This window comes from Pituophis catenifer, unplaced genomic scaffold, assembly GCF_029215685.1.
Source record: "Pituophis catenifer annectens isolate HBS135680 unplaced genomic scaffold, rPitCat1.0.hap2 SCAF_10, whole genome shotgun sequence".
NCBI classification, from domain to species: Eukaryota; Metazoa; Chordata; class Lepidosauria; order Squamata; family Colubridae; genus Pituophis; species Pituophis catenifer.
In genome coordinates, this window is record NW_027256890.1 from 891,653 (window position 1) to 919,363 (window position 27,711).

At 49.7% G+C, this 27,711-nt stretch overlaps 1 protein-coding gene across 1 annotated transcript; it reads right to left on the reverse strand.

Annotated features, from left to right (window-relative positions):
- Positions 1-2,322: 2,322 nt before the first annotated feature.
- On the reverse strand, positions 2,323-24,975 carry ADORA2A (adenosine A2a receptor). The gene is made up of 3 exons (XM_070950469.1): positions 24,937-24,975; positions 11,124-11,758; positions 2,323-4,098 (listed from the first exon to the last, which is right to left on the reverse strand). The coding sequence occupies exons 2-3, from the start codon at positions 11,471-11,473 to the stop codon at positions 3,234-3,236; spliced, it is 1,215 nt and encodes a 404-aa protein (XP_070806570.1). The 5' UTR covers positions 11,474-11,758; positions 24,937-24,975; the 3' UTR covers positions 2,323-3,233.
- Between the last annotated feature and the right edge of the window lie 2,736 nt (positions 24,976-27,711).

Below are 27,711 nucleotides of genomic sequence, written 5' to 3' on the forward strand. Positions count from 1 at the left end.
GAAATCTGATTTAAAAGAAGAGAGTGTGCAAATTCCCAGAGTGAAATGCAGACATTTTCTCCCTTAAACTGCAGCTCACACCAAAGAGCCCATCCTTTGTGAGCCTCATTGCAAGAAAAGAGTCACTGACTGAAGTGTAGCAGTGCTGCCCATCCTCGTCTTCAGAGAAATCATCTTTAGCTTCCCAATATGGATTTCAGGATAAATAACGCTGCCACAGATGCATTGGGCATTATTGTGCAGAATGTGCTGGTCTCTGCAGAAGGTCTGCACCACAGTCCTCACTTTGGAAAACCAGCTGCCTCTGAAAAGACTGGCCTTCTCAGTGGCCAACAGGAGGTCAGCAGCATCTCTCAGTAGCCTGGGCTCCATTTGGACCCTTCAGCCAACAGAGTTTCTTTTGTGGCTTCAGCAGATGACGGCCGAGCTTCCGTCTGGTTAAGCAGCTGCTCCCCACCATTTTGAATGGGGAGTGAAGCTCCCGGAGGTTTATCGCCTCCTTGCACTCGCAGCCGCCTCTCTTATCAGGACACAGCAGCCTGGCAGTCAGTGGGGAAGCACCACCTATTCCTCCTTCAAGAGCTTCGTGGGCCCAGCCCCTTCCCAACCCAGGGCAGGGCTCCACGCTAGAGAGAAGGAGCCCCTTTGCCTGCCTTGCCAAGCCCTTACTCTTCCTTACTCGGGCACTAAATTCCTTTTCATCAGCTGTTTAATGGTTCAATGCCTTCTCTTAACGTGTTTCTTAGTTTTTAACTGCTGCTTTTGTGGATTAGTGCTGTTGCATCCGTTATCCTTTGGGGGTAGGAAATGTGTGTCTGGAGAATGCTTTCTTCCTCTGTCACCCAATGTCGCTTCCATTTCCTGCCAGACCAGCCAACTATCACTGAGGTTTCCCCTTTGCTTTGGCTTGGAAAAGCGACCTGGGGGGGGGATGTGTGTCACTATCTGGTGAGACAGTCAGAGGCTGGGAGGGAGGGAAGGGGGCCCACCACTTCTTCCACCAGCCTGGAGGACTTCCTGAGGTCAGCCCTTCCACCTCTGGTATTTTCCCACACTGGGGCTGCCTGTGGATCCCAAGTTCATTAGCCCAAAGCCAGCCTTGACCTGCGCACTCTTCGTCTTCAGGATGAAGGAGGAATTCTCCTTTCCAGTTGGGAAAGAGTGAGCCAAGAGAGAAGGCTGGAAGAGAAAATACTGGGAAGGGAGCTGGCCCAGAATCGGACTTCTCTTCTCAGCAGCCCTAGTGGCTCTGCTCCTCTTTTGCACCAGGCCAGAGGCTGCCAGGTGGGGCTTCTTTGCCAGGCTGGCTTCATGACTTCAAGCTCAGAAGCACGAATTGTGGTCCGAGGGATCAGAATATGGGGGAGGGGGCTGCAGTCCTTCTTGCCTTTGATCCCCCCCTCCCCTGCATCCAGGCATGTTATCTTGCCAGAGCTGGGCAGCTGGAAAGGAGCAGGGGAGGGGAGCTTCTGAATGACTTGACTTTTTTAGATTCCAGATTTGTCTGGTGAAGGCGAGGTCCTTCCAGGACTTTGTTTAAGGTGCCAAGGAGCAGCACAAAGCTATTTTTAACTGGGGGGTTCTGCTTGCATGGAACGCAATGCCAGTGCAGCCTGGGCATCTCTTCCTGCCAGGGGGGATATTGCCCACTGGACAGACCAACAGGAACTGTTGCCTTTGGCTTCTTGGAATCCCTGCCCGGCAGTGGCTTTGAAGAGGCCCAAACGGGCTCCTTCACCCTCTCCTTGCCCCAGGCACTGTCCAGAAGAGCTCCACATGAGTGGTCTCCAGAGAGATCGGATTTCAACCACCATCATCCTGGTTAGCATGGCCGGTGATTATGGGAACTGTAGTGGAGACATCTGGAGATTAGCTACTTGGGGACAGATGCTCAGGAAAGCAACCTGTGTCCCAGGTTTCAACCTCATGCGAGATAGGTGGAAAGTAGGACTTTCCATTTGCACCACTCCAAGCTACAGTTGAGGGGACGCCTGCACAACGTATGGCCCACAAAGTATGTGCAGCCGGTCAAGCACCCGTGCCCAATCTTGGAAACCCAATCAATCCGCCGCTGCCAGTGTTGCCACCGCTGCCTTGAAAGGCCTGGTGCCAAGGGCCTCCAAAGCCTCCAGGCTCCAGTGGCCCTTGGCTCCATCACGGCTACCCTGCCACTCTTCCACCAACAGCTGATGGCCATGCCGGCCACTCCGTGGCAGCTCACAATTATTTCTAATTTGCCAGTCTGGCCTTTCCTTTCTGAGCAGTGAAGTCCCGGTCTATGGAGACATTTTCAATTAAAATGGCACGATAGACAGGTCACCCTTTCATAGTTCCAAATCTATTTTATGCTTCTGCAGAAAAGTATAATGTTTAGTTAGAACAAAATTCGAGAGAAAGCAAAAAAGGCTCAGGGGAAGGATCCTAACAGGCGGCAGGCTTAGCAAACCCAGCAGCAAGAGGAAGCCTGGAAAGATCCTCAGGGGTCCAGAGAGGCAACAATCCCCCATCGCATCCTGGGTGCAGAAGACCCTTCATCAGCCTCCCAACAGCCATTTTCTTAGAGCTGCTCCTGCTGCCCGGTGGGGGCTCCCTCCTTCACATCAGCCCCCTCCCTGCTCTGCCCCCTGGACTGGGCCTGAGCAGCCATTTACATCCAACAAGAGAGCCCCAAACAGCTTTGCTCTCCCTCCTGGGGGTTTTGGGGGCACAGAGCCTGCCCCCCCACACCCCCAGGAGAATAAGAGTAGCCAGACAGCAAAGAGTTTGCACTGAAGAATGCTCTACTTGTGTTCTTACATGAACAATGGCATTTACACAATGATTGTTGGGCTTCTGGCCAGCCAGCCGGATGGACTCCGCGACCACTGGTCCCTCCCCCCACATGCAGTTTCCTTGCCCTGTGATTCAATAAGTACATCTAGACTGGCAAAATTTGGCCACCGACTGGTACGATCACATGGGCTGCTGCCCCTCCCCCATCCTCCAAGACCCCTTAAGCAGCCATGAAGTCGTTGGCTTGCTGGCCCTGTGCCTGCAAAGGTTTCTGCCTGGTTCTGGTGCCCTTTCCCTCTCGTGGCAGTCCTCTTCTCCCTTAACCGAAGAGAGGGATGCCTCCTTTCTTAAACCCTGCAGCCTAGCAAGGTTCAGCTCCAGCACAGCAACAGCCCCACCACCCTCAGGACGCCTTCGAGGCTTCCAATGAAGTTGCCATAAAACCCAGGAACCCCAAGAGGCTAAGGGGCTCCGTTTTTCTGGAGCTCCCCATTTTTGCAGGAAAGTACAAGGTGCCCGTTCACTTCTCCAGTCAGTCCATTCTGGCTTGGGGTCCATTCCATGCAGATGCTTTGCCCCCCAGAACCGCCCCCATGGATGCTCCTGAAGTCTCTGCTGGAGTAGAAGTTGAGCGAATAGTGGCTCATCTGTATGGCCGTGTTTTCGGTCTCACCATCGTGAGCGGAAGTCCTGCGGCTGGCAGTGGCGGATCTGAAGCCCTGTTTCCTGCACAGGATGTGCCGCTGGATGATCTTCCTGAAGGTGCAGCGGAACTCTCGGATCTGATACGCGTAGATCAGGGGGTTCACCACGGAGTTGGCATGGGATAAGATAATGGCCAGGTACATGACCCCGGGGGGAGGGTCGTTGCAAGTGGGGCAGAAGAGGGTGAAGCAATTGATCAGGTGTAATGGCAGCCAGCAGATAGCAAACATCCCAACAATGAAGGCCAGAGACTTCGCTGCATGGACCTCTTTTTGCAGAATGTATCGGGATCGTTCCCCATGCATCATCTTGTTTTCCATCTGCTTGAGCTGCTGCCGGGCTGTCATGAAGATCTTCAAATAGATCCCAAACATCAGAAGGAGAGGAACCAGCACGCATGCAAAAAAGTTGTAGTAGACCATGTAATCCATGGTGACCACAGTTGCAAAGAAGCAACGCACCATATTGCTGCTGCAGTTGGTTCTATTCTCAGTTTGCCCATTCTCTTCCAGAGCCTTCCTGTGCCAGCCCAGCATTGGCGTCAGGCCAATAATGAAGGATAAGAACCAACAGATGGCGATGACTCCCTTGGCACGTGAGCTGGTGACTAGAGCATTGTACCTGGAAGAAGAGCAGAGAAAGGCAATGCATGAAATTCCATCTACACAGGAAGAGAAGATAGCAGAACTGATTAATTGATAGAATCTGTCTAGATTCCAGCTTCTTGCTGCAGAATAACTCCATCGCAACAGGAGAGAGCTGGGATCTGATGCTGTGGAACGTGGCCAGCACTGTGTGGACTGACCGACATGGGATTCAATCCACCTCCTCAGCAGATCTCAAGCCATGCCTGGCATTGCCCTCAGTTCCAGGGCAATGGAACAATTAGAGGTAGATGAGAGAACTGAACCCTACACCTTTAAAAAAAAAGTTGTTAAAGTTCATCCTAAAAGGATCCTCTATCAACAGGAAGCCAGGGATTTATGATTCTATCCACACTGTAAATAATCTGGGAAAATGTTCACTGTGGAGTTCCTCAAAAGAATTCTGGAAACTTAATCTCAGAATAGTGAGGGTGTCTGTTGGAAACTGCATTCACACAGCTCTAGTTCCCAGCCATGAAGGTGGGGCCATTTTAAGGCAGAGGGAATTGCCTTCTGGGTATCACCAGGACTCGGCACAGCCCAGCTGTAAGGGGGTGGAGGGCCTGGGGGCAGAATCAATGCCCACCCCCTTGACACTATCAGTGGAGTGGAAGGAAAACCCAACATTGCCCCGTAGACTCATCTTTGGCCAGTGCACATTCAGACCCAAAGTGAGCCAATCCGTTGAAATCAAGTTTCATGTGGCATTCGTTGTAATAAAGACGAGGGTCATGTAAATTGATGATTGACATAAAACAGGGTAATATCGATTCTTGGAACCAATGACATGAGGGTGCTGATAATAGTTTTTTTCCTTTAAACAGAGATTTCTGATCAGTACTGGAAGCGCTTCCTGTTCCAGCTGGAACTCCCTGGGGCTCCACAGAAGGGCTTTGAGACCAGCAGTGATGGGGCTGATGGATCCCGGAGGTTCCTCCTCCAGAGGTTGGGGGGGGAGACTCTCTTGGGCATCAACAAGGGAAGGGGGCCTTTGTCCCAAAAGACAGCTTGCAAGTATTATAAATTAATTTTAAAAATTAAGAATGGGTCCTAGTTTTATTTGGAGAAGCCCTGGGACTGGCCGTGCCCAGAGTGGCCTCTGCCAGGCGACAGATCCCCTGATGCATTTGTTGGAGGCACTGCCCGCTCCCTTTCAAGTTCCATCCTTATTTGCTGCGCAGAGCGGGCCAAGAGCAGAAGCCTAACAAGGGCTGAGAAGAGGCAAGGAGCCCCTTCTGAGGAACATACAACCAGCGACTTAATTTATGCTTATTTTTCCAGATAAACCATGGCTGGATTCTCTAACCAAGGCTGGGAAGGAAAGCTATTTAGATTTCCGTCTTTGTCCAGGTCCTGCCTTTAGGCCTGGCTTCTGGATGGTCAAGCTCAGATTATTGATCACACAACTTCTGACCTATACAAGAAAGGAGGCAGATCGGCCAGTTCTGCTTCCTGAGGCCGGAGGCTGATCTGCCCCATCATCTCAAATTGAGGGAGGCAAACTGAACACCTCAACATCTGGAGGTGCTGTGAAAGAACTAGAAATTGTTTTCTAAAGACGTTGCTTTAAAAAAACACACACAAAGAGTTTCTAGAAAAGTGCCTTTTAGAGGGCCGGTCTTGAAGTTGGATATAAAATTAATAAATAATGTTCACAATCTTTTGTGCCACTGACGAACACGGAGTGTGGTCTGGTGAATCCTGGGTTTGAAGCATTCGGTGCAATGTTCTGTGTTTGAAGATCCTTTGTAAAGAGGACTCAGCTTTCCATTTTCCTGGAGTCAGAGGAGAAGAAGAAGGGGAACCTGGATGGCTTCCCCCCCTCCTTATGAACCGCTCCTGGGCCAAGAATTCTGGGCAAAGCCTTGGCATGAAGGAGCCTCACTGTGAAGCTGGGGGATCATCGGAAGGCTCCAGAGAGAGGGAACCAGCCAGTTCACCCTCCCCTGGTGCCTGCAGAGATACAGTCTACACAGGCTGTGCTCCCAATCCATCTTCCTGCGTTTGAAAGGTCCCAAGAGGCTCCCGGAGAATTCTCTTCTGCGGTGATGGTGGGAGAGACCCTGGGAGACTCCGAGCTCAGAGTCCTTCAAGGCCTTTGAGAGGCCCTCGAGCAGCCTGGGGAATTTTGTAATTGAAGACGATTCCTTCCGGGCTCATAAAGAGAAGTCAAAGGAGATTTCTAAGAGCCACATTCATTAAAGATTGAACGTTACAATAAACTGCTTGAGTGGATTCAGAAAATTGTGATAAGCCAAGGAGGAAATCAACGGAGCTGAGAGGGAGAGGGCAGACAGATAAATCACCCAAATAAATAAATGAAAATAAAAGTGGTCCCTGTCTAATTATGTTTGCAAAAAGGAGCCTGATGAGAACCCATTGCTGGGAGTTAGGAGGCAATTGCAACATAACGGTTTTGTGGTGTGAACCCCCCCTAAAAGACAATAAAAGGAGAGTTTGAAAAAGGGAGGAAGATGGTGATCAGGAGAGAGAAAAAGCTGTTTGGACTGTAACAAAGGCTGCAGAACTGTAATTCATTTCAGCTCCTAAAGAAAGACCTCCCCATGTGGAGTAACATTTATTACAAATAAAACGCTATTGCTATTCCTTCGTTAAAACAATGAAGAAATTCTTAATGTCCATTTCCATTAAGTGAAGAACTTGGCATCTCTCTCTATTAAACGTAATTTTGCTATTTTCAACCGATTTACTTGTGCTATTAAGGTTTTTTAAAAATATATTTCTGTCTTTTAGGATAGTAGTAATCAAACTTGTGCCATCTGCAAATTTATTAAGCATTCCTGTGTTTGTTCACCTGAATCATTATTATAAAATCCTGAAAAACAAAAGTTCCAGGTCCGATCCTTGCACTTCACTCAAATTTGATTCTCTGGTCAATTTTTAGCCAATTATATATCAACTTCATTTTCATCCCATCCAACTTGGTTGTTTTTAATGTTTTAATTGGCTGAGTTTTATAGTCTTTAATGTTTTTAAATTTTTGATTAGGAGGAGCCCAGAGTTGGTTGAAAGATGGGTGGCTATGGAAATGTTTACTCACAATTAACTAATCTTTTTTTTTTTTAATTTGATTTATATGCCGCCCTTCTCCGGAGACTCAGGGCGGCTTACAATGCGTTAAGCAATAGCCTTCATTCTTTTGTATATTTTATACAAAGTCAGCTTATTGCCCCCACAAACTGGGTCCTCATTTAACCTACCTTAGAAAGGATGGAAGGCTGAGTCAACCTTGAGCCTGGTAAGATTTGAACCAGCAGAAATTGCAGGCAGCTGTGTTAATAACAGGGTGCACTAAACCCCTGTACTATCAAGGCTCAAGAATCTGCGATCAGAATGCCATGGACTAGTTTGTTAGATGCCCTACCTCAATCAAAATAGATTAAATCTGCAGCATTTCATCCAGGCTGTTATAGGTCTGCTTCTGCTTCTAGGATCTTCCCAAATATTCATGTCAGACTGGTAGTTCCCCATAGATACTTTTCCCCTTCCTTTGAAGGAAGGACCTCCGCTCGCTTTCACTTCATAGTTTGTCCAGGTTTTCCCAAAGAGAAAGCTTTCCCCGGCTCATAAGCTACTTTATTCTTTGTAGATGGAAACTCAGATGTTCCCTACCTCAAGCTTCAATTCCGCCCCTTTGTTTGGTTTCCCCCAATTGCCTAGTGGAAAGCACTTATCTCCTCGCTGGAGAAAACTGGAGCAAAAAAGGATTTGGGTATCTGTCTTTTTTGTTGTATAGCATTTCATTGCCCCCAGTAAGGAGCAAGTATTTTGATTTTTTTAATTTGTGCATATCTAACGAAACCTTATGCTGTTCTGAAAGTCTTTCTCCAACCGTAGTTCAATCCTACCCAGAGAGTCTTGTTGCTGAACAGCTCCAGAAACTCTTGAACAAACAGCTTTCTAGATTCAGTTTCATGCAATTCTAACCCAGGTTTTGAGCTGAAATTGCTCGGGCCGCCTTTTAAGGCCTTGCAAGAAGGAAGGGAGGCGGTTGGCAGTTGTCTTGGACTGTGTAGCCACTCAACCTTGGCATCCTATTGGAGCCTTCCTGGCTAGGAAGCTGGGACTCTGTGTTTCAGGGGGGTGCTACTACTTGTGTGCTACTACTTCCAGAAGGAAGCGCTGGGGGATGGCTGCTTTCTCCTGGGCAGTTTTGCTATGGGTTTGCCTCCTGGAACCGGAGCCCATGTCCTTTAGCCTCTGGGGCAGCTGATTCAGGGACAAGGGTTGAGATGTCACAAGATGCAGAGAACACCTGCTTTATTTCTCATTGTCCAGCAAAAAAGTGCTCTGCGTGTTTGGAAGGAGGCTCCCTGGGGCCAGCAGGAACTCGTTCTGCTGCGCTTGACAATCACATGCACAGGCCCTGCTAAACCACAACCTGGGAATTCTGCAGAGAAGTCCCTCCTGCCACAAAGATTTTCCAAAGCACCAGAAGGCAAGACAGGAAACAATGGATCAAGGAGAGGAGCAACCTGGAATTATGGAGAAACTGCCTAACGGTGAGGACAATTAACCAGTGGAAGGGCCTGCTTTCAGAAGCTGTGGGTGCTCCATCACTGGAGGTCTTCAAGAAGAGACTGGACAGTCGCCTGTCTGAAATGGTCTAGGCCCGCAGTGGTTCTCAACCTTCCTAATGCCACGACCCTTTAATACAGTTCCTCATGTTGTGGTGACCCCCAACCAGGGGTGGGTTCTAATTTTTTTTACTACCGGTTCTGTGGGCGTGGCTTATTTTGTGGGTGTGGCTTGGAGGTCATGTGACCGGGTGGCCGTGGCTATGTGTATAGGGACTACTCAGAGGGCTGAAAAAAGTCATTTCTGACAGGTCCTCGCACTTTTGACCATCCTTACATTTATGCCCGTGCAGCATTCTTGACAACCATGTCACTCATTTCACAACTGCTTCTCTTCACCATGGTGATAAGATAGGGCAAAAAACATAAAATGTGAGGATAGTTGTAAATTCGAGATCTGGTCAAAAGTGCGAGGACTAGTCAAAAATAACTTTTTCAGCCCTCTGAGTAGTCCATGTGCACAAAAGGACTACCCAGAGGGCTGAAAAAAGTGATTTCTGACAGGTCCTCGCACTTTTGACCAGTCTTCGCACTTATGACTGGTCATCATTTATGTCCATTGTAGCATTCTTAACAACCATGTCACTCATTTCACAACTGCTTCTCTTCACCATGGTGACAAGATAGGGCAAAAAGGTAAAATGTGAGGACAGTTGTAAGTTCGAGGACTGGTCAAAAGTGCGAGGACCAGTCAGAAATAACTTTCAGCCCTCTGAGTAGTCCATATGCATAAAAGGATACAGCAATAGAGAGGGATGAAGGAAGGGAAGGGAAATTAGAGTAGGAGTGAGGGTAAGAGAGGGAGGAAGAGAGGAGGAGAAGGAGAAAGGAAGAGGAAGTAGGGAGGAGAAGAAGAGGGGGAGGAAGAGAAAGTAAGAAGGAAAGAAAAGAAAAAAGAGAGGTGGTAGGTTTGAGGAGAAAGATTGCTGTACAATAAAAAAGATGAAAGGGAAGAAAGCCAACCTCAAACAAATATAAAGATATTAAAATAAAGAATGAATTGTTAAACTTTAAAGAATAAAAGAGAACAAATATGAATAAATAACAATAATTAGAAACACACATACAAACATACAATGTATTTTCTTTGAACAGAGTATTTGGCCGGTTCACAAATTTAAACAGTGTTTAGTCATTTCAATTAAATTTACAATTTCTATATTTCCTTTTTGCCATATTTATTCCTCATCTATTTTTGAAAAAAAACAATATTACCCTTCATCCTCATCTCTAATCTTAATCAAATTCAATTTTTCCTTTCTATTCTATATTATACCCCTTCCCATTGTCATCTATTTTTATATCCATCCTCACATTGGTTAATTATGTAATATTACAGTTGTTTAATATAAATTCAACATTTTAATATAAATCAATTAGTTATATAACTACCTTTTTTGTATATTAATCAATATGAACATGAATATTCCAATTATTTCAATGCAATCCAATTTCTTATAAATCAATTAATTATATTTACCAATAATAATAAACCAAATAATTTCCCCCATATATTTCTCCAAACCATAACTTAAACCATTTCTGCTTTCAACACAATATACAATTAATAGTATCTCAATTATTACAATTCCCTAGTTAAATAGAGCTTTTTTTCTTTTGTGCTTTAAAATCTTGAACTCTCCTCTTTTTCCCTAAATTTCCCATTGTTTGCACCTACCTTTTTTGGTGAGGAAAAAGAAAAGAAATCTGCCTGCCTAATTTTCCAATGTTACAGCAAAGCCAACAGCCTGCTTTACTTTCAGTTTCGTTTTTCAGCATAGATAGGAGAAAAAAAATCTGCACTCTTTGCAAGCAAGCAGCAGAGCCCTGCGCAAAACAGCTGAGAGCAAATCAGCTGAGAGTTGGGAGCCGATCTAATCAAGGGCTAATTAGCCTATGCTGAAGCTCCGCGGGCCAATAAAATTACAAAAAAAAACACCAAACAGTTTGTTAAATTGCTGGCTCGCCCGCCCCTCGCCCACCACTATTTATTGGCAATAAATAGTGGTGCGGAGGGGTGGGGCAAGGGGCGGGGCGGAACCAGCAGAATCCCACCACTGGCTGTAGGGCGGCCCTTTGAAGCCCCATGGCAAGAATTTAAACAGTTTTTTTCCTCTAGCCATCAGCTGGGACTCAGGAGGCAGCAATAGATTGGGAGTGGGCGGGGTAAGCGAACGGCCGGCGATCCAACAGAGCAGAGAGTGAGGGTGAGTGAAGGCATGGGGGGGGGCGAGAGGGCTTTGGCGACCCCTGTGAAATGGCCGTTCGACCCCCAAAGGGGTCGCGACCCCCAGGTTGAGAACCGCTGGTCTAGGTTCTCCTTCTTGAGCAGGGGGTTGGACTAGAAGACCTCCAAGGTCTCTTCAAACTCAGTTATTCAATTCTGCACCTTTGGCATATTTACCTGAGAGGGATACGGATAGCAATAATCCGATCGATGGCAATGGCCAGGAGGCTGAAGATGGAGCTCTGGGTCAGCACCAGGACAAAGCAGGCGATGAAGAGGCAGCCGTAAAAGAAGGCGCAGAAGCCGGTGCTGATCGTGATGGCGAAGGGGATGGCCAGGACCCCCACCGCGATGTCAGCTACCGCCAGGGAAGCCACAAAGTAATTGGTGACGTTCTGCAGGTTGCTGTTGAGATAAACGGCCCAACAGACCAAGACATTCCCAAAGATGGCCAGAAGGGCAATGACCAGCTCAAAGGCAATGTAGATGACGTCGGTAAGGAAGTTCTTGTCCCCAAGCACTAGCATGGTGAGGGCAGCTCAAAGCAGGGGTCGGGGACCCTCGTGTCCATAGCTGCAGGCCTCTTCAGGCTGTGATGGCAGAGAGGGTGGGCCGGCCTTCAGGAGGCCAAGGCTTGGCCAAGCTCCAGGCAGGGCAGAAAACGTGGCCTCCCGCATGGAGCCAATTCATTCTCCAGATGGCAGCTCAACACTTGTTTCTGCCCAAAACTCCCTGCAGGGACAGCAGCTCTTCACTTTTCCTCCGAGAGGAACCCCTTTGGAGAGGGTGCAGAGGAGATTCCGTGGGACGTTCTGCATGGGGGAGAGGAGAGGAGGAGGAAAAGAAAAAGACGATGATGAGATGGAAACCAAGAGACATCCTTCAACGTGGGGGTGAAATCTACTTACCTTCCTTACTAGCTTGGAAGCGCACGTGGTGCGCACACTGGCTTGCTTCACTCACGCGCGCAGACCTTCTGCGCATGCGCAAAAGGTAAAAAACATTACTTCCTGGTTACAACCAGGAAGTAATGACACCCGGCCAAGATCGCTACCAGATCAGGCGATCCGGTCCGATCCAGGAGCATTTCACCCCTGCTTCAACGGAGCAGCCTCCACTCAGGCCACCCCTCAACTTCCAGACTGATAAAGCTCATTGTTTGTTCTTTAGTATATTCCGCCTTTCATTCAGGACTTCAAGTGGCTCCCTCTGCCCCTCTTCTCCACACCACCATCCTGTGAGGAAAGCGGGGATGAGAGAAGGGGACTTGGGCAGGGGCAGGGGTGAAATGTTCCCGGTTCGGACCGGATTGCCTGATCCGGTAGCGATGGCGGCAGGTGGTTCAGAGAACCAGTAGCAAAAATCCCTGCTCACCCCCCCCATGCCCAGCTGAGCCGCGCGACCATCAGAGGCTTTTATTTTTAAAAGCAATTTTTTTTTGGCCGAAGAGGTTGTAGAAAAAATGCTTTTAAAAGAAAGGGAAAAAAAGTTGGCCACGCCCACCCATTACCCCCCACCAAGCCACCACATTACCCCCCACCAAGCCACACCCACAGAACAGGTAGTAACAAATTTTACATTTCACCACTGGGCAGGGGACTCCCGTTCCTAGACCAGCACTCATGTGGCTGTACTTTTCCAAGCTTTGGGCCTCAAAGGGAGGGTCTTGGCTTCCCCATCATCTTACTCTAGACCAGTGATTCTTAAACTGTCTGACTCAACTGTCCTCCCCTCTTCTCATTACCTCCCCAAAAGCCCAGACTCTGTTATATTACATAAGTATCATGGCGGTGGCAGTCATTTCAATCAGGATCCTCAGGTCACAGACAAGTGATGGCAAATCACTTGCAGGGCGGCGCTGAAAATTTTGTGCAGTTCCTGCATGACAAAGTCACTCAGATTCGGGAAGGTCTGGACTCTGATTGGGTAGATCCGGATGGAGTGATGGAGGGGAATCTTGAGAATGTTATCTGGGAGGGGTTTGACCCTGTGACTCCCGAGGACGTGGACAAAATTCTGGGGAGGCTTAGCGCTGCCACGTTTGTTGGATCCGTGTCCCTCCTGGTTGGTGCTCCCGGGAGGTTACATGAGGCTGGCTCCAGGGGATCATCAACGCTTCTTTGAGTGAGGGTTATTTCCCCCACCTCTTTGAAAGAGGCAGTGGTGAGGCCTCTCCTCAAGAAGCCTTCCCTGGATCCGGCTACATTAGCGAATTATCGCCCAGTCTCCAACCTTTGCTTCGTGGTGAAGGTTGTTGAGAGTGTGGTAGCGCGACAACTGCCCCAGTATCTGGATAAAGCCGATTATCTAGGCCCGTTCCAGTCGGGCTTCAGGCCAGGGCACAGCATGGAAACGGCATTGGTCACATTGGTTGATGATCTCTGGAGGGCTCGGGACAGGGGTTGCTCCTCTGTCCTGGTCCTATTTGATACCATCGACCATGGTATCATGCTGCGGCTTTTGATACCATCGACCATGGTATCATGCTGCGACGATTTGAGGAGTTAGGAGTGGGGGGCACTGTGTTGCGATGGTTCTCCTCCTTCCTCTCCGATCACACGCAGTTTGTGTTGGCAGGGGGGCAGAGGTTGACCTCGAGGCGCCTTGTTTGTGGGGTGCTGCAAGGGTCAGTCCTCTTGCCTCTTCTGTTCAACATTTATGTGAAGCCGCTGGGCGAGATCATCCGTGGTTTCGGAGTGAGATTCCATCAGTACGCTGACGACATTCAGCTGTACATCTCCACTCCGAACCACCACAATGATGCCCTTGACGTGATGTCCCGGTGCCTGGAGGACATGCGGATCTGGATGGGGAAAAACAGGCTCAAACTCAACTCCTCCAAGACTGAGTGGCTGTGGCTTCCGGCGTCCCAGTATAGTCAGTTGGCACCATCGCCGACTATTGGGGGTAAGATCTTGGCCCCCACAGAGAGGGCTCGCAACTTGGGTGTTCTCCTGGATGCACAGCTGTCTTTGGAAGAGCACATGACAGCCATAGTCAGGGGAGCTTTCTATCGGGTTTGCCTGATGCACCAGTCCTTTCTGGACTGGGATGCCCTGTGCACAGTCACTCATGCCCTCGTCACATCCCGTCTGGACTACTGCAACGCTCTCTACATGGGGCTCCCCTTGAAGAGCACTCGGAGGCTCCAGCTGGTCCAGAATGCGGCCGCACGGGTGGTTATGGGTGCAACTCGGTGCGCCCATGTAACACCCCTCCTGCGCAAGCTGCACTGGCTCCCGTTGGTCTTCCGAGTGCGATTCAAGGTGTTGGTCACCACCTTTAAAGTGCTCCATGGCTTAGGACCGGGATACATACGAGACCGCCTTCTGCCATCAACAACCTCCCACCAGCCAATACGCTCCCATAGAGAGGGGCTCCTCAGGTGCCGTCGGCCAAACAATGCCGACTGGTGACACTCAGAGGGAGAGCCTTCTCTGTGGGGGCATCAGCCCTTTGGAATGAGCCTCCCCTAGAGCTTTGTCTTAGCCCCGACCTGCGTACTTTTCGCCGTGCCCTAAAGACCTTCCTGTTTCAGCAAGCCGGATTGGCCTAATATGAATTTTAAGTGGGTGTATGTGTGTTTTAATTTGAGGGCCAAATTGTATTAAAACAAATTGGTTTTAAATTTTATAAATTCATGTTTTAATGTGAGTCCCCTGGGAGAAGGGCGGTATAGAAATTCAATAAACTCTAAACTCTAAACTGCTCCATTCCCTCAGGTGCCCAAACCACTGTGTGTGTGTGTGCGTGTGTGTGAGAGAGAGACCGCCCCCAGTTTAAGAAGCACTGCTCTGTGTGGTGATGAATGGTGAGATCAGCTACAAAGCCATCCGATAGCCCCCAAAGCATTTTTGCTTTGCAGAAAGCCTCTGGAATCCACGCAAAATAAAAAACAGTGAAGCTGCACCTCAAAACTTTGTCTGGAAGCCTCTCCACTGGTTTAGGAGTCTCCTCCATCACCTGGGGTGGCTGCGATGTCCCAGTGGGCTGAAATATGGCCAAATCTGTAGCCAAATTTGTTAGCACCTACAGTATAGCACATGCCCAAGTTGCGTTGGGGAGACTTCGGAGCTGCACTTTCATCATTAAAAAGAAAATTGTGCACACTTAACATGTGTTTTATATACATAATGTATGCATGCTTATCTAGTTTCTAATTTGCCTGATTTATTTTAACAGGAAATGGCTAGAAACCCCAGTCTAAGTCTAAGTCTGAGAATCTTATCCAGGCACAGATGAGACCTAGAAGCCTTTTGAAAACAAAGACAGAGTTGCTCAGGAATCTGGACCAATTTCTTCCTGGCTGTGGAAGAATCCCATCAGCTTCAACCCCCTGTTCATGTAAGTCCCCGTCTTCAAGTCCTATTTCTTCTGGAGTTATTTATAAAAAGGAAGACATGAGGGAAGGACCTAAAACTGAAAAGTAATTTTCAAGCTGTCTCCCCCTCTCCCCCCAGCAGCCCTTTCTTAAAAGCACATTCCTGATCTAGTCCACATTTGGCCTGAGTCGAAAGATCGCTGTCCTGGGAAGACGGTCTCATGTCAGCTCAGCCTTCCTCATCCAGGATGGTGCTGGGGAAAGCCGGAGGAAGGGCAGGAAGCTCCAGAGAAGGAAGCTACCGGTAGTGAATCTGATGAACGAATAACTGAAGTGTTGTTGTTGAGACTACTTTATTATCTGCTGATCGCCAGAGGCCTCAGAAGTTATTTGTATTATTTTTGGCTGCAGGATGTAATAAAATAATAAAGATGGATAGTCTCCATGAGGGGGACACCCCCCACAGCAGTTGCATTCTTCACCGATTGCCTGCCCACAAGGAGTCCAAATGTGGTTTTATGGTGGCACAGTATGGAGTAGCAACCATGATCCCATGGCCGAAGATTGCTGGACTTCCCATGCTCCTTGTTCTTAGGTGATTTCAACAGGAGGAGGACTTGGACCAAATGACGTGATGGACCAGAACTTTTAGCCAATGTAAAAGTCATTTGGAAGACAAGCTGGAGGTCAACCTCAGGATGATTTCTGCATTGTCAGTTGGATAATTTCATGTCACACTCACACTGGAGGAAACTAGACAACTAGGAAGTCACCTTATTTGTCTGTGGTGGGTGTTGCATCTCATATGTTGCCTGCCTCCCTGGCAGGAAACAGAGTGCTTTCTTCTCTGGTGCCCACCAATGGGCTTTGGGCAATGCAGGTGAAGACATTGCTGATAGGCACCAGAAAGAGCAGTTTTTGGGCCCCTGAAGCCTGACGATTAGAAGGGTTGGGAAACGGGGTCCAAAGAAGAATCCTTTGGACAGTATGACTGGCCTTTAGATTAGCGTTTCTCAACCTGGGCAATATTAAGATACCTGGACTTCAACTTCCAGAATTCCCCAGTCGCCATGCTGTCTGGGGAATTCTGGGAGTTGGAGTCCACAATGTGAACCTCGGCACACATTGCCGAGGTTCAGAAACACTAATGTAAAGGCCAGTCATACTGTCCAAAGGATTCTTCTCGGTCCCCATGGGATGCAGTGAAGCCAAAAATGCCAGGATGGGGCATCAAAAAGGGCAATATTAAGGTACAGGTGACAATATTATCACTGCAGCCCAGCTCCACAAACACCACACTTTGGAATTTAAAACTAAATATCCTCAAGAGAGAAATCTTGTAAGATCCCACAGCAATATTCCTTGTGTGTCCAGTCGTATTTGGCCAAATAAAGCTATTCTATTCTATTCTATTCTATTCTATTCTATTCTATTCTATTCTATTCTATTCTATTCTATTCTCTATTCCATTCCATTCCATTCCACCATTTATGGAATGCGATTCTGTCCTTCGGAGATGCTGTTATTTCATTCCTACCTGGGATATAGCAACTTGTCGAGCACCCAGTTTCACTTAATACAAGTGAAGGAGTCATGCTATTAGACACAACCAGAGGTTTTCCTGCTAGTACAACATCTGGCTGTTTGTGTAGCAGTTGATGTACCTAGAATGACCTCTGTATTCTTATGCTGTCTCTGCCACCACAGTCCAATCTCTCTCAGGCTTCCTTGATGACTACTTTTAAAGGTACAGGTGGTCCTCCTTTAACAATTATCTAGCAATTGTCCAAATTTATGATGGTGCTGAATGAGTGGTAGTAATGACCTGTCCTCATAGTTCAAGTTGTTGCAGAATCCCACAGTCACATTAACCATGATTTCTGATATTCCTTGCCAAGGGCAATGGGGAAGCCATCAGGAAGTCAGCACGGTCACATGAGCATGCTCCAACCAGCAATGCCAGGACTGCCATCATTGAGTAGCCTGGTCAAATGACAAGCACTTTAGAACTGCATCGCTTAGCAATGGCAATTCCAGTCCTAATTGCCATCGTTAACTGGAGAATACCTGTATGGCAACATTGATTCAGCCGAGTCCCCAACTGCATCAAACTTCAAAAGAGCATTTCAAAGGTAGGCACCAGCCCTTCTCCATTTCCTCTTCTTGGATTAGAAGATCATTGTTAAGTAGACAGAATGATTTTGGAAAATAGAAGTTTACATCTCTAGCATTTTATTTCTCATAAAATCTGCATTCCTGCACAGCTGCTCAGCTCTTCTACAGCTTCAGCCTTAATCTTCTAGGGCAGCCCAACCTCATTCTGAGAGTCATGTCGGGGTAATGGCTGAAGGCACCAAATTACAAACTAGGAGTCCAAGTTCTCCTCCAGAATTCAAGTTGCTGGAGGACTTTGGCCTGGTCCCTCTTGGCTCTCGAACAGGAAACCACTTCAAAAACCTTGCCAAGAACACGAGAAGGGCTCATCCAGGTTGACTCGCAGGTGCACAGCTATACACATTCACACCCCTTTCTCTCACACAGGAATCTAAATAGTCTCCCAAATGCTACCAGGTCCATTTTTGAAGGAGGGAAACTAACATTCACAGTATTCTGGCAGGGCAGTCTGGGCTAAAGTGTGGACCGATTGCCAGTCATGTTTGCAAGGGCAAGAAGGCGAGCCAGCCATTTTATGGTGAAACAGCCATTTTATCATAATATCGGTGTGCTGATAAAATAATAGTAGCCATGGAAACAGAACATAAACATTCTCATTTCCTTTGCCACTAATTGCATTTCTAATGTATCTTGGATATTTGGTCTGTTTCCGGTAATAAGAGGAAATTAAGTATTAAATCCAACAATTTCCCTTATGGTTGCTTGAAGGAGGCCCCACACCCCTCCCCATGCTCTGCTCCCTGCCCAGGTGCCTGCTAGGCTCTCCCTCTGGGGAAGGTCTGTGTTTTTGCCCAATGCAGAGGGTCTCCCTCTGGACCTGGCACCCACGGACCCCAGTGGCAGAGATCTGGTTTTGCTCCCCTCTCTTCCCTCCAGGAAGACAGACCAAAGAGTCTTTCTCAACTCTGGCAGCTTTAAAACACGTGGACGTCAACTCCCGTGGCTGCTTGCCGAATTCTGCTAGTTGAAGGCCACGTGTTTTACAAAGAGAGACGCATCCTCAGCTCTACAAGTAATCTTTGACTTATGGCCACGATTGGGACCAGAATTTCTATTGCTAAGCAAGGTGGTTGTTAAGTGAACCATGCAGCTGTTAAGTAAATCTGGCTTCATTGACTTGCTCACCAGAAGCCAGCTGAAAAGGTCATAAATGGTGATCACTTGATCCTGGGATATGGCAATCATCACAAATACAGGTTGGTTGCCAAATGCCTGAATTTTGATCCTGTGTCTGTTGGGATGCTGCAAAGAGTTGTAAGTGCAAGGACCGGACATCACTTTTCAATGCTGCTGTGGCTTTGAATAGTTGCTAAACAAATCGTTGCAAATCCCTTGATTTACAACCTCAGCTGTACATCTCCACCCCAGACCACCCCAACGATGCCCTTGATGTGATGTCTCGCTGCCTGGAGGCCGTGCGGGTCTGGATGGGGAGGAACAGGCTCAGACTCAACCCTTCCAAGACCGAGTGGCTGTGGCTTCCAGTGTCCCGATATAGTCAGCAGGTGCCATCGCTGACTATTGGGGGTGAATCTTTGCCCCCCACAGAGAGGGCTCGCAATCTGGGTGTCCTCCTGGACGCACGGCTGTCTTTAGAAGAACATATGACGGCCGTGGCCAGGGGGGCCTTTTATCAGGTTCGCCTGATTCGCCAGTTGCAGCCCTTTCTGGATCGGGACGCCCTGCGCACAGTCACTCACACCCTTGTTACCTCCCGGTTGGACTATTGCAATGCTCTCTACATGGGGCTCCCCTTGAAGAGCACTCGGAGGCTCCAACTGGTCCAGAATGCGGCCGCACGGGTGGTTATGGGTGCAACCCGTTGCGCCCATGTGACACCCCTCCTGCGCGAGCTGCACTGGCTCCCAGTGGTCTTCCGGGTGCGATTCAAGGTGTTGGTTACCACCTTTAAAGCGCTCCATGGCATAGGACCCGGGTACCTTCGAGACAGTCTTCTGCCACCAATAGCCTCCCACAGGGCAGTTCGCTCCCACAGAGAGGGTCTCCTCAGGGTGCCATCGGCCAAGTCATGTCGGCTGGTGACACCCAGGGGGAGGGCCTTCTCTGTGGGAGCCCCAGCCCTGTGGAATGAACTGCCCCCGGAAATACGCAAGATCTCCGACCTCCGGGTATTTCGCTGCGCACTCAAGACCCTATTGTTCCGCCAGGCTGGGTTAGCAACATAATTTTTAATTGGATGTTTTAAATTTTTGGGGTTTTTAAATTAAGCCAAATTTATTTAATACTTTTAAATTATTTTAAATTGATGTTTATTCTGTTTTTAAATAGCCTGTACATCGCCCTGAGTCCTTCGGGAGAAGGGCGGTATAGAAATAAAATTATTATTATTATTATTATTTCTTTAGCAACTCTTCAATTTGTTGGAGTTATTTTCCTTCTTGAAATCCTGTCCAAGGGCAGCCTCAAAGTGGCTGAAATCCCACAGCAGGCTGGGGATCAGCACTGGGGAGAGCCTGTGTTGTGCTGCTCTTTTCTCTCAAGGAGGCATTTAGAGCACTTCAACTCAGGAATCAGGAAAGGGAAATTCTGCTTTGCAGGAAAAGGCTCCCATGCAGGAGAGTGTCCCTCTGGATGGCCCCTTCTTTAGTCAGACAAGGCAATATTCCTACCCTGCTAACAGAAAGCAGAGGAGATCCACCTGTGTGGGAATCTGAACTGTACTGCACACAGGTTGCCTTCCAAAAGTATGTCTAAAACTTATTTAACCAAACTTTCATTGCCTAACTCAGAGGCTTGGATGGCCCTTCCCAAAGGCTAGTCTCCATCATTCAGGATTTTCAAGCCTCCCCTCCCCCCCCCAAGCTTATGCAGCAGAGCTTCCTTGAGCTTCCCAATCCTCTCGTGTGGCTGAAGGCCTGGAAAACAGCTTTTCTTCAGGACATGGGACAGCTCCAAAGAGTCTCTCACCTGATGGGTGCCAGATTTCCATTTGAGCTGACTTTAGGTTCATCCTGCGTAGGAAGGAGATGGTGCTCCTGTCCATGCCCCACAACTCAAGCCATGGAAGTGGCCCCCTGACTATATGGGAAGAGGGGAGATACAACCTGGAGATCAAAACATGCTCCAAGAACCCAGAGACACAGTGACAGCTGCCCAATTTTGGTACAGCATCCCTCAATATCCCTACTAGGGTAAGGAGGCAATATCCAATGCCACCACTATGGCCCTGGCAATGCAAATTTGCACCTCATCCAGGACATCACACCCCCTTTTTCCCATGAACTGCCCAAAGAAGCCAGCTGCTGCCTGGATGCCAGATTCTTGGTTGGCTCCCTCCTCTTAGCACTTTCAACGCTGCTTCCCAGCTAGTTTTACATTCTGAGTCAGACATGCATTCCCACGACACAGAGCAGCCCTGGCACTTCAGGGGAAGGGGCACCGTAAGTAGACTTGGCTTAGCACCAACCCACCTCCTCACCAGCGGATTCCTCCTATTTGTGCAAGAAAACCTGTTGAGGAGGAAGCAGGCGCCCGGCCCTCCTTTGTGTAGAGGGGCCAAGGGTGGGTTCTGGATGGGCTAAGTATGCAGCATTTGTAGAAGTTGGGACCTCCCAGTGAGTTTGAAGAGGGGACAATTCTTTTCTTGAGGCTGCAACTGGTTAAAGAACATCACTTTCGTACAGGTTGTCCCCGAGTTATGAGTAGTTGCTTCACATTTTGGGCTCTCAACAACTGACCCAGGTTTACGGCTGTTTGCAGGATCCTGCAGTCACAGGCCTGAGATTTATACACTATTAGTTTTTTTGTAGAAAACTACCATTTAGTTCCTCCCATTGCAAACAATGGATTTGCTTAACGACCACAGTGTTTGCTTAACAACCATGGCATTTGCCAACATATTCTTTTAATGACAAAAATGTTGTAATAGTAGGACTGACCCATTTAACAACTGGCATGACTTATAACCGTAATGCTGGGCTCCGTTACAGTCATACGTCGAGGACTACCTGTATGGGAAAATTAGTTAGTGTTCCTTAAGAATGTCTTTGTTCAAAGAGATGTGGAATACAGAGGATACTCAGACACAGATGATGCCCAGTTGTGTATCTTCACCCAGGCCATCTGAGGGATGCTGTGGAGGTCCTGCTTTGGGCTGGGAGGGGTCTGGATGGGGGACAAGGCTTCAGCTCAGCCTCCTCAAACCAAGTGGCTTTGGGTTTTAAGATGTCTTGGTTCTCTTGTTCTGGGTGGGGCTGCACTGCCCCAGACAGATCCTTCCTGGACTCGGTAGCTAGTAAAAAAACTTGGCTTTGTCATCAAACCTGCAGCCCCGAGAGCACGGCTGGGCCAATGTTGGAGCTGTTTGTGTTTGAATTGTTTGTTGAGTCTTTACTCTGCTTTTGTCTCAATTGTTAGCCCACCCAGAGTCAGGTAAACAAATAAATGAATAAATACCGCACAATACTGAATTCAATAAAATTGAGAAAAAGCAAAATGAAAGAGTGAGGTGGGTCTGCCTCCCCCTTCCCAAAATGTAACCAATGCTCAGAGGAGCTGAGGATCTTCCAGCTGATCAAGAGGTGGCAAAGCAAAAGGGCTTCTTGAGTAGATCAACGACCTGGGTGGATCCTCCTCCAAATGCCCAGAGAACATAAGCAGCACATTTCTTTGCAGGCTGTGCAAAACACAGCTGTTGCTGTCCAGGTGTTTCAAAGGGCTTGGCAGGAACTCCCAACATCTTGCAGCAGCCGAGTCTCGTCACCACAATGCCAAGCACATTTTTGTAGCTGGAGAAGCAGCCAAATCCCCCTTTCAGAACTGACCCTTTCAGGACCCAAAGGAAGCCCAGCCTTGTTTCCATACATGACCACCTTGGTTGGGACTGGTCAGAGTAGCCGAAGGCAGGCTCGGAAACACCCGACCCCACCAGCCGTCCTGAGTCTGGCACAGCAGCCATGAGAAGGACAGACCTGCCAATCCCAGCGTTCTCTTTACTATTCCTGCACAACATACCAAACACACATAATCTGCAAGCTTGCTTTGTCTGGGGCTCTTTAGCCAGGAGCCCAGTGAGGAAGGGGCTCCTCCTGAGTGCAAAGGAAAGAAAAGGGGGGACTGTTGTTGCCTCACCAGCCAATAGCAGCACTCCGAGACCCATAGACCCACTGCTGGACCCAGGAGAGAAGCCAGAGAGACTGGCCTGTTGGCCACCGCTTGCAAGGCCATCTGTGGCTCCTCCTGGAAGTTCCCTCGCTCTCCAGCATATGCCACACAAGCTCTATTGGACTGAAGCAGGTTACCGTGATTTGCATCTCCATCTTAGTTAAGCCTTCTAAGCACTACAGAAGCCATAGCAGCAAAGGGCCGGCCTTGTACACACCTCCATAAAAACCATGGCTTCAGGGGGAAACCAACCTTATGTAACAGCTGGGGTGGGGGCAATAGTGCTCCTATGCTGAAAGAGAGCAAGGAGGCTGGAGGCAGAGAAGGACCTAATGGGCAGGACACATCAACCCTCACCTGAGATGCCACATAGATGCTCCTCTCCGTTTGCCAGGGGGCAGTAAAAGCAAGACTTTGGTGCCCTGATCTTGAAGGGCAGTTCGATCCAAGAGGTTGTCCCAAATTCCCAGTCCTGAATCTGTTGCTACAGATGGACTCTGCTGGTTGCCAAGCCCGGCCCCCTCCCACAAAAATGGCCCGGGATGCCAAAGCTGCAAACTCGGAGGATCGGTTTGTGAGCAGCCCCTCCCCAGAATGGGAGCTATTCTGTGGTAAGATGGGCAGCCAATAAATTTCATAAACTAAATAAATAAATGGGGAGATGTGGAGACCAGGTTCTCAGGGCTGGGCTGTCCTTTTGCCAAGCTCAAGTTGGAAACAATCTCCCATTTTTGAAACTGTCTTGCAGGAGGGCTCCCCCAAAATCACTGGATGGGGGAAAGAGGCCTTTTTAAGGGGAGTGGGAGGCATCCCCCCACTCCAGAGAAAAGATCTTGGTTGCTGAACTGGAACTCTTTTTGGCAAACATTTTCTGCTTTGGCAAAGACTCTGGCTGTTAAACAGAGCCAAAGATGTTTTCAGCTGCTGCTGCTTGTTATTTATTGGGTTCAGCTCTTGTTCTAATCCTGGACGTATTTTACAGGAAAGCAATAATTGCATAAAAACTGGAGCCTTATTTAACATTTTTGGATGGCAAGTTTCTTGGGAGGATGTTCTGTAATGAACAACAAGGCCAAACAGCTGGAATACGCTCAACTGTTTCAGAAGCTGGGCTATTTTAGGGCTTGCTTCAGTTTTTGTGGGTTTCTTTTTGGCAGTGGTGGCTGTGGGGCTCCACGGTTGCAAAAAGGGACTATGGGGGGCAGAAGTGAAATGCACACCCCGCCTGCCCTTGGGCTCAACTATATCAGCAAGGTAAAGTAGCCACACATTAAAGCACCCAGGTGAGAGCTGGAAAGGCCCCATCTTTGGTGCCCAGGACACCAACCCCAAAGAAAGTATCCAGATGGACCACCTGCCCTGGGCTTCAGCACCTGCAGGGAAGGGAGCCTCCATCTCTCTGGGCGATTGTGCCAGGCTGGGACCCCTTAAGCCCTGCGTCTGTGTCCACATGGCCATCTCTCCCAGGGCCTCTAATTGGAGGAGGAACTTTCAAAAGACAATTAGGAATTAGCTCCCAGTGCTACTGCGAAGTCTGAGAAGGCTGCAGGTACAAGCACCTGCGTGAGAGATCAGCCTTGAAAGTGGGGCTTGTCTTTCACACCAACCCCAAAGTCGGAGCGGGGCACAGCCATTTCCTGGGTCCTCAAGGGTGGGGAGAGGTGAGGGAAGGTTTAAGGGAAAACTTCCAGGGACAGAGGCAGCCTCTCCCTGAAGGGCCCAGCTGACCACCCACGGGAGCCCCCCCCCCAAAGAGCCACTCCAGGAGGCCCCCGCCTTTCTCTGGGTCTGCCCCCCCCAAGACGGGACCAAGCTGCTCAAGAGAGGAGGCGGCCACAAGCACTTTTAGCTGGCGGGTCAGTTGGGCTGGTGGTTCCGGGCGGGGCCGGCTCTCTCTGGGGACTGGAGCTCCAGCAGCAGATTCTGACCTCTCTTCCTGCCTCGCTTCTGGCTTTCCTTGCCCCCCAGAAGGCGCCCCCACCGACGGCCCGGCCCTCCGTCTCCCCGGACTCCCCCAGCAGCGCCTCCCCGGAGCCCTGCAGCTGCGGGCGGTGCCGGGCAGAGCGAACCCGCCGCTCCCGAGACCCCACGGCCCGGCATCTCAGCGGCGGTCCTGGCCGCTCCCAGCAGAGCCCGTCGGGCAGCGCCCAGCGACGCCTCTCGCCCCGACCAGCCTCGCCCGCCCCGAGGGCTGCGCTGCCCGGCCGCGGAAGGCGCGAGGCAGGGGCGGCGGGGCTCCGTCGAGGCGCCTTTCTGAGCCGACGGAAACTTCCCCGGAGGGCCGAAGGGGGCCGGAGCCGCCTCTCCGTTGCAGCCTCCGCAGCAGCCCCGCGAGGGTCGCCCCGGACGGGACGCCCCGCCCGCGCTCACCTGGTTGCCGCCGGCCGGCCGGCCGCTCCTCCTGGCTCGCTGCTCTCCCTCGAGTCCCGCTGGCCGCCCGCCCCGCCCCGCCCCGCCCCGCCCCTCCCGGCCCGCCGGGCAGGCGCGACCTCTGCTGGCCAGGCGCGGCGCCTGTGGCTCGTTCCTCGAGGGCAGAGCGGGCGGAGCTGCTCCCACCGCGGCCCTTCCCGCCCGGCCCTCGGGGACTGCGGAGCGCCTGGCGGCAGTGGAGGCGAAAGAGCCCGGCCGGTGCGGAGCCTGCCCTGCGGAAGGCCGCTGCTTGGCGAGGGAGACGTCGAGGCGAAGCGGGGCGGCCCCGAGGGCTGAGGTCTTCTCTTCGGGGAAGCCTCCCCCCAAGACCGGCGGGAGAGCGAGCGGGAGGTCTTCACGTGGGTCATTTGAGGGAATGTGATCGAGTGCCCCCCCCCCCCGTCGGTGATGCTACCACAGAAGGGAAGGGGCGGATCTCAGCCCGGAGGGAGGGAAGGAGGCAGCGGCCAGCAAGGTCCCTCTCGCTTCCTCGGTGCAGCTCCTGGAAGAGCCCCGAAAGCCACCAGAAACTCCGAGAAGTAGCCCCTCCCCACACCCCTCTCCCACCCAGGTGGGTACCAGGGCAGCCCTCTCATCCTGGATTAGATCCAGTCACGATTAGATCAGGGGCCTCATTGCAGGTGCTGACCAGTATCTCTTGTGACCCAGGACTGCTGGACTGCAGGAGGGTTGGGAGGCGTTTCTGCCCAGCACTCCTGCTGACGCTTTGGCTGCCCCATGGGGAAGAGAGCTCATCCATTGAACCCCGTTTTTCTGGGACTCCCAAGCACCCTTTCCCACAAGGTGGGGCACCTCCTGCCCTTTGGCAACTTCTCAGCTCAGGAGGGAAGCAGGCTGGGAGGGATTCATCTGAATGCTTCTTCTTGAGCCTCTGGTGATCTGGCCAGCTGCAGAGTTGGCTGCAGTTGTGAGTTGCTGGCAAGGCACTTGGAGGTGGGATGGGACAACCTGCCATGGCCAATTCAACAAATACAAAAGTTAAATTAATTTTGATGCAACTGTGGCTAATGATAATAAAATAAAGTCAATCCAGAAGTACAAGTGTTACAATAATTTCAATGAAAACATGGTCACCAATTATAAAAAGACCCAAATGAAATGATTAATTCAGCAGTGAATTGTCCCCTAGTGAGTTGGCCGTGGTGAGTTGCCCCTGTTCATCATCCTTTCCACTCCTGTGCTGGCAGAGTTGGGCCCCGTCTGTCTGGACAGACTTTGTGGGACAAGTTTCAGTTTCCATAGACGGATGAAGACCACCGGTGCTGCCCTGGGAAAACCAGCACAGGTTCCTTGTTTTTGTGGGTTGGCACATCCAGGGGGAGAGAAGATACCTAGTGGGGTGTGGGGGTTATTAGTGCCATTAGTGCCTGCAAGAAGTGGACGTGGCCTGATTAAAGGAGGCCCAGAATCACAGATGCCTCTCCTGAAGAAAACAAGTTTTGCAACCTTAAGAGGTTGCAGAAAAAATGCTTTTAGAAGCTTCTGACGATCAGGCAAGTCAACTGGGATCGCCAGAGGCTTTTAAAGGCATTTTCTTTCTTACAACCTCTTCAGCCGAAGGGGTTGCAGAAACAAATGCTTTGAAAAGCCTCTGACGATCCCAGCTGAGCTGCGCAATCATCAGAGGCTTTTTTTTTTTACTTTTAAAATCATTTTTTCAGCCGAAGGGGTTGTAGAAAACAGCCTCTGATGATCGCGTGGCTCAGCTGGGCATGGGGGGAGGGGGTTTGCAGGGATTTTTGCTACCGGTTCTCCAAACCACCCACCGCCATCGCTACCACATTGGGCGATCCGGTTCGAACCAGGAGCATTTCACCCCTGGTTTATACCTAGAATTTATTTATATTGTACAGAAACTACAAAATGTTGCAGCAAGAGTGCTGGCTGATGTGTCTTCAATTCAACTAGCAAAAGGTTTCATTGCCTGAATATGCGCAGGAGGCGGCAATGAGGCCCAGTTTCAGCCTACCCAGTGTTCTCCATCTCATGACTGCATCATCCCAATGAAGAGAGTAAACATCTGCCTGGAAATTTAGCTGGTCTTTGGTCTACTCTGCATTTTATTTATTTTTTATTTATTTATTTATTATTAGATTTATATAGACTCAGGGCAGTGAACAGCCAAGAGATAAAACACACAGAATTACAAAATTTAAAAACAGTATAAAAACCTAATTAAATAAATTTGGCCCAGAACAGATTAAAACACCCCTAAAATTTTAGACAAATTTAAAATTTACAATTAAAAATTAAAAAGGGAGGTTAGGCCAGGCCAGCCTGTTGGAATAAAAAGGTCTTGAGGGCGCGGCGGAAGGTGTGTAAATCCAAGATCCTCCGTATCTCCGGGGGGAGGTCATTCCAGATAGATGCCCCCACAGAGAAGGCTCTTCCCCTGGGGGCCGCCAGTCGACACTGTTTGGCCAATGGCACCCTGAGGAGCCCCTCTCTATGAGAGCGTATTGGCCGGTGAGAGGCGGCCACCAGAGACTGGTGGCAGCAGGCAGTCCCGTAAGTACTCGGGTCCTAAGCCATGGAGCGCTCTAAAGGTGGTAACCAAAACCTTGAAGCGTACCCGGAAGACCACTGGGAGCCAGTGCGGCTCACGCAGGAGAGGTGTTACATGGGAACGCCACGTCGCTCCCATAACCACCTGCGCGGCCACACTCTGCACCAGTTGGAGCCTCCGGGTGTTCCTCATGTAGAGAGTATTACAGT